This window comes from Globicephala melas, chromosome 14 (genome assembly GCF_963455315.2).
Source record: "Globicephala melas chromosome 14, mGloMel1.2, whole genome shotgun sequence".
Classification (NCBI taxonomy): domain Eukaryota; kingdom Metazoa; phylum Chordata; class Mammalia; order Artiodactyla; family Delphinidae; genus Globicephala; species Globicephala melas.
The window spans coordinates 63,439,334-63,458,032 of record NC_083327.1 but is presented as its reverse complement, the minus strand read 5'-3'; the positions used below and the strand labels follow the sequence as shown (position 1 = coordinate 63,458,032).

The 18,699-nt window shown below is 46.4% G+C and overlaps 1 protein-coding gene across 1 annotated transcript in view; it reads right to left on the bottom strand.

Moving 5' to 3' along the window:
* ARFGEF3 (ARFGEF family member 3) overlaps positions 1–18,699 on the bottom strand; it is a 190,466-nt gene that overhangs the window by 51,603 nt on the left and 120,164 nt on the right. The window contains exons 13-22 of the mRNA XM_030853353.2: positions 17,675–17,841; positions 16,218–16,383; positions 12,277–12,384; positions 11,716–11,931; positions 11,443–11,553; positions 9,551–9,701; positions 7,402–7,719; positions 4,717–4,850; positions 2,198–2,343; positions 421–600 (exon numbers count right to left, since the gene is read on the bottom strand). Coding sequence (XP_030709213.2) covers positions 421–600; positions 2,198–2,343; positions 4,717–4,850; positions 7,402–7,719; positions 9,551–9,701; positions 11,443–11,553; positions 11,716–11,931; positions 12,277–12,384; positions 16,218–16,383; positions 17,675–17,841 — 1,697 coding nt within the window. The remainder of the gene's footprint in view (positions 1–420; positions 601–2,197; positions 2,344–4,716; positions 4,851–7,401; positions 7,720–9,550; positions 9,702–11,442; positions 11,554–11,715; positions 11,932–12,276; positions 12,385–16,217; positions 16,384–17,674; positions 17,842–18,699) is intronic.

The window sequence follows — 18,699 nt, the reverse complement described above, 5'->3', positions numbered from 1 at the left end:
AGTGTGTACATGATGTTTAAAATAAAATTTTTAACCCTTGTTTAACATTTTTAGTAGATTTCAGAGACAGAGAATCTGTCTGTGTTCCTAGCCCACCATCATGCTAGATAAATATGAAGTCTCTAGCTAGTTTCTTTACCATCTGTCTCTCCGTAGAGAATATGATAGTGGTTAAGGGTATAGGCTAGGTATGAGAGTATAGACTATTACAGCTAGATTGCATGGTTCAAACCCCAGTTCCACCAATCACTAATCATGAATCCTTAGCTAAATTGCTTAACCTCTTCTTGTCACAGATTCCATATAGGCTTATTGGAAAGATTTAATATGCAGCACTCACAGAACAGTCCTGCCAGTGCACTCAACAAGAGCCAGCAGGCTATGGCAATGATGGCAGCACTGCTACCGTGACACACTGACCTGGTCTTGGACATCCTCGTCACACAACTCCAGCTGCATGATACGCTCAAAAGGTCGGAAGAGTGCTTCATTAAAGTGAAAATGAGGTGGCTCATTCCAGTCGGTGAGAACCTCCGTCAGTATATCATGGATGAAGGAAACTGCCTTCTGAGACACATGTCTTTCCTTATGGCAGGCAGCCTGCAAAATTCAGAGAGTCAAACACCCTCAGGACTTCAAGCAACTAAGAATCTGGTTTCTGAAGGTCTTCCTAACACACCTTATCGTAGGGAGGTGGAAGCAGCAATTCTGCTAAAGTAAAAGATTTCAAGGGATAAGTATCAATGAACAGCACACTGAACTGCATTTTAAATAATTTAACCAACTGATCAGACACATCTCCAATTTCACTTTGAAGTTTCTGGAAAAATAAGAGATTCTAATAATTTCTTCTTCTTTTTTCCTGTAACGTGACTGTTTTCTTGGGTGGTATAGAACATGCTGACTAAAGACACTGGAACCTAGTCTGGAAACCACCCATGGTCTCATTGTTAGCCATGCCCCAAACATACGAAGATCAGATGCGACATCTGTCCCTCAGGGATGTGGGATGATTGCACCAATACAGCTTTAATTGGCTCACATCTTTGTATCCGTGTCCTTTAGCGGTCCTCTCCCACACTGACCCTGGGCTTGGATGTGTGACTTGCTTTGAATAATGGAACAATAGCAAATATTATGTAAGTAGAGAACTGAAAAGCAATTCTGATTTGGGGTTTGCCCTCTTGCTTTCCTTTGGAATCCTAAGAATGCCATGTGACTGAGCCAGGGCTAGTCTGCTGGAGGAGGAGAGACCACACAGAGAGGACCATCATCTGCCCAGGCTTACCAGTCATGAACGAGCTGGCCCCAGTCTTTGCAGAGGCTGACCACAAGTGAACACATAAGGCCAGCTGAGATTAGCCAAGCCTGGCCCAGACGAGAAGAGCTGCACAGCTCAGCTCAAATTTCTGACCCAGAGAATCATGAGCTAAATAAACAGTTATTGTTTGAAGTCACTAGGATTTGGGGGTGGTTTATTATAGCATAATACGTAACTGATATATTGTTTCTCCATAACTATTTTTTACCCCCTTACTAGAATGTTCTCAGGTTAGTAAATTTACTTCCAAAAAATACTTTATTTTATGACATAGCTCTACCAAGTAAGTGCTAAAGGACTATTTGGAACAGTTACCACTGTGAAACAGGGCAACAATTTCCCCATCGACTTAGAAGTAGCCAGTCATCATGTATCGAGATGCTTACATGGAGTTACCATATAATTTATCATATGGACTGCTTTCTTTTGGAGAGTCAAAGGGGTCCTAGTTAATTTTGTTGGGAAAACCAGGATTTATGGTTCCCCTACTTAGAAGGCACTGCCTAGAATATGTTCAGCTATTAGAAAAGAAAGCCTGGCAGGAACAAAAGACATTGTTATATTCATGTATAAAAATGAAACTCCAGACTTAGGTTGATAGCAGACCATGAAGTATAAGAAAACGGCAGTGTGAGGTGTCTAGGTGAGCCACATAGTTTTAAAGATAGAGGGTCAGAGTGATACCAGGGCAGCGCTGCCCTTTGCGGCAATTCTTTAGGTGCCATAAGGTATAATCAGAGAACAATGATGCTTACGACCAGGTGATGGGAACCTTACTGCTGTGGCCACAGTGCCCTTTGTCCCATGCTGACTGGAGAGCCCTGTGCTGGCTCTGCTGCAGGAGGCCCCTGGGCTGCCCACTTTCCAGGTGCTCACCTCCACCAGGTGTGGTGCCACAAGACTCCAGCAGCGCATCACGTGGAACAGGGGCCTCGATTTGCTCTGCACGATCCTCAGCATGGCGTCCCCCAGGCGGAACAGGTGGAGAGCACTTTTTCGGTCTTGGGTGGATTTCACTTCTCCTACAGGAAGGTAAGACCATGAAAGCCATCAATCCAAAACTCAGAAATAGTTTGACCTGTTCAAGCATGCAGAGAGGACGAAAATCAAAGAGCCATACTCAGATCAGTGGGATTATTCGGTATGAATTTGCCAACACAGGACAGGAGCCTGGATTCAAGAAAGAACAGGTGATTCACTTAACAAAGCCAGGGCCCACCTCTCCTGTTCACTGTAGCATCCCTGACATTTACACTTGTCAGGCAAACAATGCTTGTTGATAAGGAGGAATGATGTCGTGGTTAAGTAGAAGGGCCAGGGAATCGGCTGCCTAGGCCCAAATCCTGGCTCCATCACGTAGTAGTTGGGTTACGATGGACCAGAAGTTTACCTCTCTAATCCACAGTTTCTCATGGTAAAAGTGGGGATAACAGTACCTACTTCTTAAAGTTACTTCAAGGATGAAATGTGATAATGCTCATAAAGTACTTAGCACAGGGCCTGGCACAGACTGCTTGCCCCACACACTTAGTTATACTGTTACTGTTGTTAGCGTCCCCTTCCTTTACAGCCACCATCCACTTGGTCAGTGCTTAATGGTACCTTGGAAGCCCTTGCCAAGCAGGTCAGGCCCCTTTGCACCCAATAACATGCGATCTAACCTCTGTCTTGCTTCCGTACAATCCTTGCCTACTCGGATCTCTTGCTACTCCTCTGCCACTGTCACCTTAGTCTCCTCCACTCTCTCTCTGCCCATGTGTTCCTGCTTCTCCCATACACCTACAAAACACTGATCACGATCAGACTCTTCCAACCAGAATGTGCCTTTCTAAGTGGCCTTGCCGTATCAAATGAACTTCAAGATGACAGTACCAACAATCACTGACATTTACTGACTGTTTACTCTGCATCAGACATTGTGTTGGCTCTTCGTGTCTTTAATCACTCTTACTTTTATTGAAGTATAGTTGATATACAATGTGTTAATTTCTGCTGTACAGCAAAGTGATTGAGTTATACACATATACACATTCTTTTTTATATTCTTCTCCATTATGGATTATCACAGGATATTGAATATAGTTCCCTGTGCTATACGGTAGTACTTTGCTCTTTATCCATCCTGTATATAACAGTTTGCATCTGCTAATCCCAAACTCCCACTCCATCCCTCTCCCACCCCTCACCTTGGCAACCACAAGTCTGTTCTCTATGTCTGTAATCACTTTAATTTTAAAAGCAACCCTTAAGAAGTAAATGTAACTACTGCCATGTACAGATTAGAAAACTGAAGATCAGAAAGGTGCACCAACTTGCCTAAAATGACGCAGCTGGTAAGTCGTGACGGCAGCATTTTAACTTGGATCTGATTGATTCCAAAGCCAATGCTTCTTCCCCCTAGGTCTGCTGCCTCTTCCTGACCCTCACTGCTCACTGTTTTTTGTAAGCTCGGAGTCTGCTGATTTCTCCATGCAGAAGACTCTGAAAGTGGTCTCTGGGCTCAGAGATGCTCCGGCAGTTGGCTGGATCTGGGAGGTTGGCTTTATATAGCTAAGGTTTTAAAGTCTATTAAAAACTCACGGGAAAGGACTATGGTTCTCAAATTAGAATCTGCAGTAAGAATCAAAATTCCTGATGATGGAAGGAACTCGGAGGTCGTGCACTTCAACCTGCCACCAGTGCGATCCTGGCCCACGGCTCTGTGACTCTACCATGGGGACAAGGTACTCACTGTTATAGCACAACAACCCTGGCTGCTGATGGACAGCTGAGTTTGTGAGCAACCTGCCACCCACTTGGGATGCCTGGGTGATTCAGTATAACTCTACCCCCTCTTCCACGTGTTGGCCTTCAAGAGGGCCTTCATCTGGCCTCATCCGTGAAGACAGTGATACTGACCCACCGTTAAAGGGAGATGCCATGAGAGCAGTTTTTCTAAGAGTGGCCTGAGGCTTCTGTCAAGCCTTCCATTTTTCTCTCCCAGGTCCTTCTGAAATTAGAAGCTGCTTCTGCACGTAGGCTGGACTGAGGCAGGTGTGTGCCTTGTGATACGGAGAGGAGTTCCTACCCTCACGTGAAGCTATCTGCATCGAGGAGCCACACCGTGTCTACATCACAAGCACCAGATTTAGCAGAACACAGTCCAGCTCCAGCAGTAATACCTGCAACAGCGGTGGCAGCAACATTTCCATTCACAAAGAATGATACCCCGCGCAAACCACCACCCCCATCTGCCACGATCGTGCCTTAACACCAGATGACAAATTTCCACTCGAGCCAAGGTGACTGTGCACGAAGGGAATGTGGGTTCAAGTCTTTAGGCAGGCTGTCGGTATCAGAGATCTGGGCCGTTTCCTGCTAACCTCATGGCACAGTTTCTGCCGGGAAAGAATTACCTGGCATTGCCAGTGAGTAATCAACCGTTTCTGTAACGGAATGGAAAAGCTGGGACTGCGATGCTTTCTTCAGCTGGTAAAGAAAACCTCCCAGAGCCATGAGGTTCAACTTATCTGTAGCATCTTCAAAGAGCCTGGATGAAACAAAAAGACTTGTTACTTGGAAACAATTCAGCGAAGTCTTTATGGCAGAATGATTATGGTAATTTTCTTAGATGTGATTAATGAAAATGTGTAAACACTGTGAAGAAATGTACAGTATTGTATCTGTATTATGTATATAAATGTATATAAATGTATATAAATGTATATAAATGTATTATAAATGTATATAAATGTATATAAATGTATATAAATGTATTATAAATGTATATAAATGTATATAAATGTATTATAAATGTATATAAATGTATATAAATGTATTATACAATACGGTTATATAATGACATATTATATAAATGTATTATAAATAATACATTTATATAATAAATGTATTATAAATAATGTATTATATAATAATGTATTATATCTCTTATTACTGAGTACAAGTCTACTCTAAGATTCTAATCTGAAGGGCACAGACCATATTTAAAAAAATAATCTTTGTAGCTCCATGGCCTAGCTCAGCTGAGATGGGCACTTATAAAACATTTGGCAAGAAGTTGAAAGATGGCAAAGCATCGCTCCCAGAAACTGAAAAACTGGGAATGGAATTCTTACAATTTCATAAGCTATGTTAAAGAAAAAACGCAGCAAGTTAATCAAGGCTTTTGTTGGGCTACAATTGGCGAGTTTAATGCTGGGCTTGGCTCTGAGGAGGATTCAGAAGCAGAGTAAACTTGATCTGTAAGCCCCCCAGGGGCAGGGACTGACCTTCTTACCCCTCTGACTCATACACCCAGAGCCCTGGACATGGTGAAGCTCAAGCATGTACTGGAATAATGAATATTCCCTAACATAAAGGACTTTGCAGGTTCTTTTTGTTTTCCACTCTGTTGGGCACAGACATTTCTAGAAGGAGTTAGGGAGAAGGAGGTAAGCACAGGTAGCAGGGCTTAGAGGAGGCTGAGGCTCACTGGCACTTGGAATGTTGGGATCAAACACCAGTTTGTGTGGCACATGAGGAATGAGGCGAGCCAGCCTCCCTCTCCTCTGGGGTCATCCTGATGCCTGCCCTCCAAATCCGCGGTGACACGAGAAGAGGAAGCAGCCGTATGGGATGCCATGTTCTGGGTAAGGGAGAGCGTCTCCAATAGGAACCGAATAACAAAGCCCTTGTGAAGGGATAATACAAGGCACACAAGTTTTAAGATGGGAATCAGTGGATTAATCATTCACAAATTATCTAAACAAATATATTTTTCTTGTGTTTTGTAATTTCAACACCATTTGATTTCTGGATCCCATTAATCATTTCTTCTTCCTCTTTCCTAGTAGGAAAAGAGTGGTGAATATTATATCCCATCTGACACCTGTATACCACTTTCCAGCTTCCCAAACACTTTCACAGCCACCCTGTTGGATAGACAGGAAAAAGGGATTATTGTACCAGATCAGTAGATGAAGAAACTGAATCTCAGTGCAACTATTTACACAGACTCAACCCTGCAGTTGGTTGGCATCAAAGCCAGGAATGAACTCGAGTCTTCTGAGCCCAGCCAGCGATGCTCCTCCCACATCTCTACGTCCTTGCTGTCCATCCTCCCATGTGAACTTCACTGCGCCTGTGCTGGGTCGTCTGGGCCACAGCCGCCAAGTGTGGAAGAGTGAAGTGGGATGGTCTCCAGGTGAAGGTGACCAAAGCACTTTCCGCATCAAGAAGGGCCACCTCAATTCAGAAAAGCAGGTAACAGGAAAGAGGGGGCTCATTCTTGTCTAGTTTCTTGTGCAGCCACAGGAACAAGTAGCCAAATAATCACAATATATTATCATTTGTACACAGCTCACAAATATTAGTACATTAGTGTAATTTTGCACAGGCAGAAAGAAAAACCTTTTTGAAGACAAATTGGGACAAATGTTGACCTTAGCCTTATTATACTAGGGGAACAAATGGTATCTATTAGTCTTGCAATAAATTCTTAAATGTTTTAAGATTGCATTTTCTCTAATAAATATGCATTTTTTTTTTTTAGAAAAGAAGGAGGACCACCTAACAGTTGGAATTACTGATGATTCCTCCCTCTACATCTTCATGTGACTGCTGGGCATCAATTTAGATCACACTCCTGGGTGCAGGATTTTAAAATATTATCATAAAAATAGCAAATGTTTACTATTTGCCAAGCTCTGTCCTAACTACTTCCAGTGAACTAATTAATTTAACCTTATGGCTAGCCTGTGAGAGTTATGCTACTTTATGGCCCTATTCTACGATGAGAAAGCAAGACTGTGGAAGTTGCCTGTGGTCAGAGTAAGTGCAGAGCCTTCGCCCCGGGTTGCCTGACCCCGCCCCTGAGCCTCCAGCCTTAGTCACTAGACAAAAGAGTTCATTGTGCGTGTGCAGCGTGATGGCAGACAGAGACGTACTTGAAAAAAATTACAAGAGGCTTCAATGACTGGCTAACAAATCAAGCTGTCCTGGGGATGATTCTGAGAGCAGAAGAGGAGCATGTGGTGTGGCCAGCAGACGATGGGTGCTCTTTGGGGGACAGCCCCCCGGGGCATGGTGGGAACAGCGCGCACCTGTCGGCCTGGGTGGAGAGCGTGAGCACGACCTTGGCGGCACTGCTGCCCGTCATGAGGCTGCCCCCACGGAAGTCGGAGGCTCGGCCTCGGCTGCCTTCCCGGACGAGTTCCTGGATGGAGAGGGGCTGGATGACGGGGGCCGCGCTCAGAGAGCTCCCCTGCTCCAGGCTCTGCTCTTGGGGTGAGCCCTCGCTCTCCGGGTCCCCGAGGAGTCCGCCTCTGGGGGTCTTCTGAGGCTGGCTGATGGTCAGTGGGGGCCGAGAGGTGCCGTCGCTGAAGTGGGTATGCTCCAACGTGCCCACATACTCGCACACCCTGGAGAGAGTCACACACAGCAGCCGCTGAAAGTTGCAGCTCAGCTGGGCCCGCTCTGGCGACCCCACAGTGAGATACAAAGGAGCTGAGCCAGCCTTACAGTCCTCCTGAACTGTTCCCCTTCCTCCGGCGAGAGCCCCTCTCTCTCCACTCCCACTTCCTCTCTTCCCGCTATACATACCTTTGTTTGAGTTGGACCAGACAGCCTGGAGGTGGGCTAAGGATTCCTCGGTGAAAGTTTGGGAACAGAGCTCTGTTTATCCTGGTACGTCCTGTCCAGCGTACTGGCTTATCAGGACTTTGGCTGTTTGAGTGAGTTTTCCCAAAGGGTCCTCTTCCCTCTCTCTCGTGCTCTAGTCAGGACTCGGGAAACATCTCCTCACTTTGAGATCCCAGAATGAGTGCGCATGTGGTGGACTGGCCCTCTGGCCACAATGGGCCCTCACTCAGGGGTTCCATCCAGCCATGTCCCACTGGGTCCTGAGAGCTCCACGTAACCACTACTGGGGCAGGGGGTGAGGTAGTCACCTAATCACAGTAAACTCAGAGAAGAGTCACAACATATGGTACAGCTGCCAGCTTCCAAACTGCTCCCAATAGGACCTGGGACTAGAGACCCCTCACCCCAGAGTAAGTCCAGTTACTAGGAAAGACTATCGTGGATAATCCACTCTGATGTTCCACAATCAGGCCATTTTCTGATTCCATAGAAATTTCTTGGGTGCAATTTAAGTCTTTCTCTTTTTCTCTTTCTGCCTGTGAAAGCAACGGAGAGTAGCGGGTCACCAGCCTCCACATTAAAACCCACTGTGCTCCAGGCCGACTCATGCTGGCCCTTCCACATGTTCCTCTCAAGATGAGTTTTTCAACCCTAGAATCTCTTTGAAAGTCGACCAACACTCACTCAAGGCTGTACTTGCTTTGAGGATGATAAACAGAGCCTAGATCTGGCCAGTGCTCTGGGAAAGACCCGGATGCCTGAGCCCTGCTGCGGGCCAACATCCTTCTCCTGACCACCCTCCACCGCTCGGCCAGAACTGAGCTTGTAGAGGCTGGGGTGTGTGCTGGGGAGATGGGCAAGAAAGCCGCAGCCTCCCTGTGCCTGCTGCGGGTGGAGAGCGGTCCTCCCTTTGTCCGAGGTCCACCCGACCGCCAGTGCCAGGGAAGGCAGGCTTTTCTTCTTGGTCGTGGGAGGACCATGGAGCTCTCACTCTGTTTTTATTTTACAGGTGCTGTGAACTGCATAACTGATGGGGAGGTTGTTTTTACTTTGATGCTACAAAGCTAAGAGCCAAACTTCTGGCTGTCTTTGACACAATGTACTATTCTATTTTTTCCTTTGTCTAGCTAAATTAAAAGTAGGCAAACTGTACTTACGATGTGTCCATGTAAGCTAACAAAAATCCTTCTTTCAACAAAAAGGACATTAATAAACACACAGCCATGTTATGCTGCTGACACATGACCAGCTTTTAGATCTGCCTAGTATTCACCTAATTTATGTGGTCTTTTACCAGCCTCTAGTTAAGAATCAGTTTTTCTTCCCTGGGATACTGTATCTGCCTCTCACAGACAATGTCAATGATAGTTCAGTTTCCTAAATTCAGTTCTGTCACTCTGTTCTCTGAGACATACATTCAGTTGGGCCCTTATTCCCTCTTCTCTTTTTAACCTCTCATTTGGGGCTTTTCCAAACTGTGAATTACTGTGAACTGTTTACGTGCTGGCAGGTGCAGGGTTCTACCCCTTCCCCATGGCAGGCCCCCTCCCGGCCCTCCCCACCACCGGCAGGCGGTGCCAGGCCTGCGGGACTGGGGATCCGGTCACACACCTGAACACGTGTGGCCAGCAGTCCGGGTTGTGGCTGCCCATCTCCAGGCCGACACTGAGGATGGCATCCATGCACAGGACGTGGGCTGTGTGCAGCCATACCCCCTGAAGCTTCCCGATCTGCTCCAGTTTCTGCTCCACTTTTAGTTTCACTGCGTCAGAAAGACATTCATTAGAATAACAGTCCAAGTGAGGGAGACAGAAGGGGAGGGAGAAAGGAGGGAAAGGAAAGAATGTGCTCTTGTGCAAGGGCAAAAGGAAACGGGGGATGTCACTGGATGTCACTGGCAGCGAGCTCTTCATTGGCAGGTCCCCGAGGCTCATCATGCAAACTACCCAGCCCACAGGCCCACAGACATCGGTGACCCCAGCCCCGGGGTTCAGAAGTCCATGGATTCTGAGCTGTGGGCCCACCCCTGGGATCTGGGTCAGTCACAGCAGTGAGGATGGGCTTCAAGTGCCAATCCCAGCTAAAGCCATCTGTGCCCAGACCCATCCTCTGCCCCTGTGTACTCATACTGATAATAAGAAAGAATTCCTGGCCTTCCCAAGTCCTCTCTGAGGTTTATTTAATATTAGGTGTTCATGGTGATGATCATGTAAAACAACATATGTATGTACACACTCAGCGCCATGATGATCGCTTTATAACTGAAAATTCCCATATCATTTCACTCCCTGAGTTTACGTTTATACTTGTGATCTTCAAATAATACTTTTTAAATTGTAGATAATGAATGAGAAAGGTGCAGAAGGTGACTTAAGATGTCAATTACGCAAAATGCCAAGGCAAGGCCAAACGACAGCATCCTCCATGAATTAAGGTGTCCAGTCACTGGAAGATGGGTCTAAGTGGGAAAACTGAGCAATAGTCCAGAACCCAGAAACACAGCACGCTCCCTACAGAGGAAGCCGAACCATGCTCCTACTGTAAAGGGCAAACCGATTTTTAGCAAAGCGTCATTTGTCTCACGGATGTGATATTGACTTTATCTTTTATTTGTCGATAATTCAAATACTAGCTCTGGTTTAATAGTTTTTGAAGAACTTTAAATTTAAGTATCTTTATGTAACTTATAGTTGTACATTTTAAGTAAAAGTGTGATGCCCTTTTGCAGTTAACACTGGGGATGTGTAAGAGTTGCTTTGTTCTCACATGATTCTATTACTCAGGTTTGAGGAACCCCAACCTAACCTGTTTTTCTCAGCTAAAAATGTGCTGACTCTTTCTGCGACTACCTATTTTATATACCTGATACATTGTTAGCACACGTTGGACCAAGCTTCCAATTTTTCCTTGTTTGCTGTCTGCCATTTATCTTCCACTGCTATTAGAAAGGCTATTCTCTTTCCTTATATCTAGATAACCATCCACTTCATTGACTAATTTAAACAAGTTAAAAATCAACCCTTTCCCAAGTTCACAAAGCTCAGGTTTTTCTCTGACAAGAGCAAAGCCTTCCTGAGCCTCCTCTCAGGGATTCCTCCATCGGTTTGATTCCCCCCTCAGAACCCTGGCCATTCTATCTTTCCCACTGTAGCCTGAGGGGGTCCTCAAATGTGCACCCTGGGAAGCTTCAAAGCCAGTGGCCAGAGGACGCCACAGGTGTGAACAGCTGAGCCAGTTGGGCCTCTGGCTAGCAGCCAGGTGACTTTCCTAGTCGCCAGGAGCCAGTATGGCTCTTGTGTCCAGAGGGACCTATTGTCAGCAGTCTGGAGGGTCAGCCATGTAAAACTGACCCAAGCCTGTGGTCCAGCGGGATCTCATCACCAGTGGTATACAATACGCCATGTATCACATGTGCCAACAGGGACAAGTGTGTCTGCTCGTGTGTGCGGGCACGTGCAGACCTCACAAAGGCACCAGGTGGATTCTAGCCCTTCTGCTGTTACCTTGTGCTATGGCATCACCGGGTTCCTGGACTTCCCTTTCCTCTTTCTCTTCCTGGACACAGGAGGCAGCTGCCATCTGGGCGAGGGCTGACGCGCAGTTGGCTGCAACTCCTTTAGAGGAAACAAACAATCACCCCTTAACTGAGTCTATTCTCTAACCACTCACCTGGCAGAAGCACTCCTAAAAGACTTGTTGTCCACTAGGGCCGTTCCTAATGTGTTCGTCGGGAACACCCCTCAGGCCACGGGTCAGGGATACCGTGTCCGCCATACCTAGAGCACAGCTCAGCCGTGCTGCCTTCCGCAGCCCATCGAGGCTCATGCAGATGGCATCCCGTTCTTTTTGGTTCTGTTCTTTGATGCCTTCAGCTCCCAGAATGAAGGCCAGCCCTTTGGAGCTCCCCGCCATTCGGCCGGTCAGGGGGGTTGATAAAGTGTCGATCAAGTTCTTCCAGCAGCCAACCAGAATGTAGCGAGCAAATGCCACACCTAGAACGTGAAGGGGTCTGGGTTACCTTCCGGAGATAAAACAACCTGGCGATGAACGGCCTGGGATTCTCTGACCATCACATTAGCATTATCGAGCCATGTGCAATTCTACTACAGGAAATACAATGGAAAGGGTTATATCGGATTGTGCTTCACTTTGTGCTGATAAAAAATGAATGTTGCATCAGCAGCTGGACGATGCTAGTAACTTTCATCAGGTATTTTTCTGCCAAGATGAAATCTTAATTCATTTACGTCAGTACAGAAAGCTGCCACATAATAATTTAATTGCTGGTAACACATGCGATGGATGTATATTCATAAACTCAAGACCCACGTCACTACCTGCCACTGTGGAGTCATCAATTCTCCTGCCCTGGGTGAAAGGAGACTCCATAGAAGCTGAGGCCATCAGTTGCCCTCCAATTGCACTGCTCTCTAAGCCGTCGATATCTGTCAAGGAAAAAGGGCAAGGTTTTTTTTTTCTTTTTAAAGAACACTCCAGTCAAAAACAAATGGCTACCACAATATTCATTTCTTCCCAACAAACAGTCATGGGATCTGTTATGTACCAAGTATGTAGCAACCTTTTATCAGAATATTAAAATTTTTGTTTTATCCATTCAGTACAGTTTTCTTTCATTGCTAGAGCATTCTTCTGTGAGGCTGATGCGTTTTTTTATTTGAAAAAATAAAGATAAATTCTGATACCTCTGTTGCTAGAAAATCTATTGATTTAGAATATTTTGATCTTTGCATACTCGCTTTTATTCAAAATCGTGGCATCATTTTACAGTTTTATATGTACAGGTTACTCCAACATGGATCTGTTTTTCAGAGCTTCCTCAAAAGAATTAAGAGGAGGATAAGCCTCTTTGGTCAGATAATCATATAATCTGATTGGAAGGCATAATACCTTACTAATAATACCTTACAATTTTCAAAGTGTTTTCACATAACATTTTTTTCATTAGATCTTCCCAACAACTCCAAGTACGTAGGCAGGGTAGGTATTATCTTTCCTTATTTCACAGAGGAAGAAGTAAGTATTCAAAGTAGGTAAATCGCCCACATCCTGAGGCTGGCAAAGGAAGGAATTAGACTTAGTATTCACGTCTTCTGACACCCATCCAGTTCTCCTTCCATGACACCAAACTTCAGCTCAATATGGGATTCTAATTCACCCTGTTTAAATTTTTGTTAAAATATACTCTCATCTACAGAATTAGTTCAATGAACCATTCCTTAACATACTGGTAAGAAGAGACTGGCCTGGGTTGAGAGGGCTGGGCTTCAATTCAGCCTTGCCTCTGAATTAAGTAGTCTTGTAGCCTTGGGCCAGGTACTCCATTCTCTGGGCCCCAAATTCCTCAGTAAAAAGGAAGTAACCGTTGGAGGAGTGACCATGGAGTAGAAGCATATGCATTTGAATGCAACTAACATAGGCGAATGCACCACACAGAGGGGATGGGAGAAGAGGGTAACATAAGCTTATTCCCTGACTTTAGAACTTCACCTTCACCCCAGTAGGGTGAGACTTGCATGGTGTTTGAAAATTATTTCATTATATCTTTGATTCTTACAGTAACTCCAGGAAGTCTAGAAACTTCTGGTAACACATCTCTTTGAAAGTTGCTCAGAGAATGGATCGTAAAAGTTCTCACCTCAGTGAGAAGAAAATTTGTAACTATGAGAGGTGACTGATGTTAACTAAACTTACTGTGATGGTCATTTTACCATATATGTATGTATCAAATCATTATGTTGTACACCTGGGATTAATATGTCAATTACCTCTCAGTAAAACTGGGTGTGGGAGGGAAGGCAGGGAGAAATCTATAGGACTACTACAGTGGGAACAGCGCAGTTTCACTGAAATTAATTTGACTTATGGTCAAATGGTCTAATGACATTTGCCAGAAATTGCCACGTATCAAAGTTTTGTTTCCTATGTGCTAGGTAAAGGGCTGACGAATTCTAGTAACACAAAGCTTATCTAAGTGCTAAAATTCCACAATCTATAGAATACTTTGACATGACGTGACGTGAGGAATGGCCACAGGTAGTATAGTGTTGATGACCAGGTTACTGCTATTGCTTTTCCTTGCACATAATGAAAAGATTAGATGGACGTTTCCAAGCTCTAGGTTAACTGCTGCTCAAATTCACTTGTCATTTCACACCTGAAATTTGCTACAAAGAATCACAGAACGTAATTCTGTCGAATTCTCATGAAAAGTCTCTGTTTTTCTATCATTAATCTAAAGTTAGATAACTTCCCTATGGATGAAGCAATTGAACTTACCGTTCCATTATAAAAGAGATGGCTGATTAACAGTGATGACTGATGAATACGGCTCCTGTGACTAGCCTGTTATTTGTTCAATTTTTAAATTTTATTTATTTATTTATTTATGGCTGCATTGGGTCTTCATTGTTGCCCGCGGGCTTTCTCTAGTTGCGGCGAGCGGGCTTCTCATTGCAGTGGCTTCTCTTGCTGCGGAGCATGGGCTCTAGAGCGCAGGCTCAGTAGGCGTGGTGCACGGGCTTAGTTGCTCCGCGGCACGTGGGATCTTCCCACACCAGGGCTCGAACCCATGTCCCCTGCATTGGCAGGCGGATTCTTAACTACTGCACCACCAGGGAAGTCCCTATTTGTTCATTTTTACATCTACTGTATGACTCCTTGTATTAAGATTCAGGGAAGAAATTCAGAGATTAATTTTGGCGGAAACTATGCTATTGAAATTAAAGCTGGCATGTTGAAGACCTTCATCTAAACTTCAAGGCACTTAGAAGCTCTGGACAGTACCTTTAATCTCAACCTGAAGCCAGTTTGTGCAGAGAGATGGAAACCAAGCATTGCTTACAGGCAGACTGAATAAATGTCTCATAAATGTCTTCATAAATATGAATTCCTATTTTTCAAATGGATGTAAATATTATCATGATTAATAAAATACTAATTGGTCACCTGTCTGGTGATGATGGTCCGCAAGGCTTGGGACCCAGTCTTGCTTCCCCCAATTCCATCCTAGTTCTGGAACCAACACTCCAAATGCCAGACAATGACCAAGACACTGCCTGCTGTGGAGAGACCTCACTGTATGTCTGACTCCCTGCCTGATTTCTAAATAGTGCCTTCCCCCAAATTCCTCAGTGTTGATCTCCACCTGTCAGTAGTTCACTCTGCCACCTTTGTAAGAGCGGCAACCACAGACAATATAACATATCCTTTGGGACAACAGATTCTGCCTCCCAGCTAGACTGCCCCAGGTTCCTGCCAGTGTGCCCTGTCCGGTGCAAAGCCGTGTTGAGCTGTGTGGGGACATACACACCACAGAGAGGGCAGGGAAGCTGTCCACGTAGGGCCATGCTCTACTTATCGCATCCGTGGGAGCCATGAAAAGATCACTCAGATAGAAACCAGTCTGGGAACTGGGATCAAATTTATTAAGGCTCCTGATGACCGGTCCAAACTTTTGAGCACTCCCCGATCTTGACCTGACATTGTAGTTATGCCACGCCGAGCCATGAGTGGTTGCTTTGGCCAAAATGTTGCCTTATGACCACACCCCATACTTCTCTTTATGTTCTCATATGATATTTCCAATAGTTAAAAAGCATTTAAAAAACTCAAGGCACTAAAGAAAAGATGCTGGGCAAGCTATTTTACATTCTTTCTTTTCTTTTTGGCCATGCTGTGTGGCTGGTGGGATCTTATTTCCCCGACCAGGGATTGAACCCGGGCCCCCTGCAGTGGAAGTGCAGAGTCCTAAAGCCGGGCAATTCCCTTGCATTCTTTTTCACTCAGGTACAGCTGGGAAGGGAAGGGAGGATCTCTGATACGGACAAGAAATGGGGATGAAGCCAAGTTTAAAATCAATCATTTTACATTACCGGCAAATTCTCAGAAGCACTGAATGATACAGGGTATCTATGAGCATGTGAGAGTTTCCAGGAATAATTCTGGGCTTTGCGCCCAGACAGTACTTCATATCCCCAGAAGAGGTCTACAGTTTTATCCCAGCAGACATAGGTGCTAAATAATTCCTAATCCAATGGGGCACAGTGAGCCTGCAGACTCCCACGTGGAAAAAGGAAACAAAGTTCTTATGAGGTGAACTCATGACACTTCCCTGGAACTGCCATCAGCAGCCAGGGAGGCTTTGTGGGTGCTGTTTCAGAGTCTGCTTGAAACACTACTGCTTCCCTGAAAGGGGCTTTGAAGCGTGGGCCCTCCCCACCCCACCGAGTGCCACGGAGCCGTGCAAGGAGCCACTGACCAGTCAGCATGGTGATGAGGGGAAGGCTGTTGTCCTCGGGGCTGCCCCAGTAGCCGGCTTCTCCGAGCATGTTTCTGTCGAGAACCTGGTGGTAAAGTTCCTCGATCCAGGCCTGGGAGAAGACCATCAGCACCCCGCTGGTCTGAACCTGCTTCATGAACTCTTTCTGCAGAGAAGACCACACGAGAAGGTGACCGGATATGATCCCTTGCAAACAGGCTCTCATGTTCCTCTGCCACCTCTTCCCGTCCCGAGTCACTGAGTCACCGCTTATGGGAAAAACACAACCTTGTTGCCTGGGGGACAGAGGGTGGCGAGGGAAGCGGAAACTGCAATGGAAAAGCCCCAAACTTCACGAAGGTCCTTTCATTTATGTAATCTTTTTAAGAAACCCTGTAGAAGGAGTAGGGATACTACATTTTATATTTTTGCTCTTTGACATGTGGGAGGATTAGAAAATGCACAGAAATGTTTCACAGAGCACCTCCTTCTTACTGTCCCATCGGCAGCAGAGGTAGCATGTCCTCCCTGAAGGACGTGTGTCTCAAGAGATACTTGACTTACGCTCATGAAGCCACCACTCACCCTCGGAAACATACAATTTGTCAATCATTTATCAAACAAATGATTGCTGATCCCTTAATGTCATTCCATGGATTTAGGGTCTCAAACTGGTACAGGGTCCGCCATGGAGGGGTCTGCTCACGCCAGGGAGCCAACCACGGAAGAATCCTCATCACTGTCATCACCTCACAGGAGGTGTTCTGTTATCGACATTAGTGAGCTTAGCTCTGGGTCCGAGTGGGTTTTGGTATATTCTGGAACTCAGTGAAGGGTTTTTGTAGCAGCATGCCTGCATTTTATGCAAAGGGGACCATTCTCTGCACATCTCCTGCTGTCACTTAAGACGCTGATTACGTTTTGTTTTGTTTTGTTTGCGGTACGCGGGCCTCTCACCGCTGTGGCCTCTCCTGCTGCGGAGCACAGGCTCCGGACCCGCAGGCTCAGTGGCCATGGCTCACGGGCCCAGCCGCTCCACAGCATGTGGGATCCTCCCGGACCAGGGCACGAACCCGTGTACCCTGCATCGGCGGGTGGACTCTCAACCACTGTGCCACCAGGGAAGCCCTGATTACGTTTTTGAATATGTCTTACACACGTGTGTTTAATGCCACTGGATGAAGTTACTGGGCCACTGGTAGGCAGTCCTTTCCAGGCACACGGGGTTCTTTGCTCCTGGAGCTAGGTGGGTAGCTCTGCGGCTCACTGAGCTTGCAAATTGCACAATGGTTCCTGGGCATCGCGTCCGCTCACCCTCCACAGCCCCGCGGGCATCACCCATTCCAGATCAGCGTGAGATAGAACACACTGGCCATCCCATCACCCAGTGATGCTCCGGTGCCAGCCCAGAGGCCGCCGCTGGCCCTCGGCGTGGCGGGGCGGAGACGCACACTCACCATGGTGCCTGGCGCCAGGGCGGGCCGCTTCCGGTAGTAGTCGCCGTGGGAGAGCTTCAGGTTGAGCAGCAGGGCGCAGTGCGCGGCCGAGTACAGGCTGTCCGCGTTCATCAGCATCTGCAAGCCCAGGCTGCCGTTCCCGTCGAATCCCGGGGAGTGCATCATGCCTGCGGGAGACAATCCACAGACCTCAAACACGACGCCTGGCAAGACCCGCTTAACATCTGGCTTACCGCTTACGGAGAGGCACGAACAAATCCCAGGGAAGGAGCACCTCTTAAGGCATTTCTGTAAAACAACGACAGCCAGCAAGGAATAGCGTTCCAGAGATGCACCATAGACTGGTGGGGAAGAGCATGCACTCCGGAGTGAACCTACTTGGGAAAATCTTTTTTGTTACTCACCGGGTGCTTTGGTAAAATCACTTAAAGCCTTCTTTACCTAGAAATAGGCAGAATAATTGATTGCCTCTGTCTCCTGCTCAAACTCTCCAAATGACTTCCCATCACAATATAAAAAAACCCGACCCCGCCCCTCCCCCTCAGCCACCCCAACCTGTCTGTTGTTCCTTGACCTCACCAAGCCTGGACGTGCCTCAGGGCCTTTGCATTTTTGCCTTTCCCCAGAATGGTCTCCCAAGATCTCTGGATGACTAGCTGCCTCGATTCTTTTTTTTGAAATTAATTAATTTATTATTTTATTTTTGGCTGTGTTGGGTCTTTGTTGCTGTGTGCGGGCTTTCTCTAGTTGTGGCGAGAGGGGGCTACTCTTCGTTGTGGTGCGCGGGCTTCAGTAGTTGTGGCACGCGGGCTCAGTAGTTGTGGCTTGTGGGCTCTAGAGCACAGGCTCAGTAGTTGTGGCGCTGCTCCGCGGCATGTGGGATCTTCCCAGACCAGGGCTCGAACCCAGGTCCCCTGCATTGGCAGGAGGATTCTTTTTTTTTTTTTTTTTTTTTTTTTTTTTTGCGGTACACGGGCCTCTCACTGTTGTGGCCTCTCCCGTTGCGGAGCACAGGCTCCGGACCC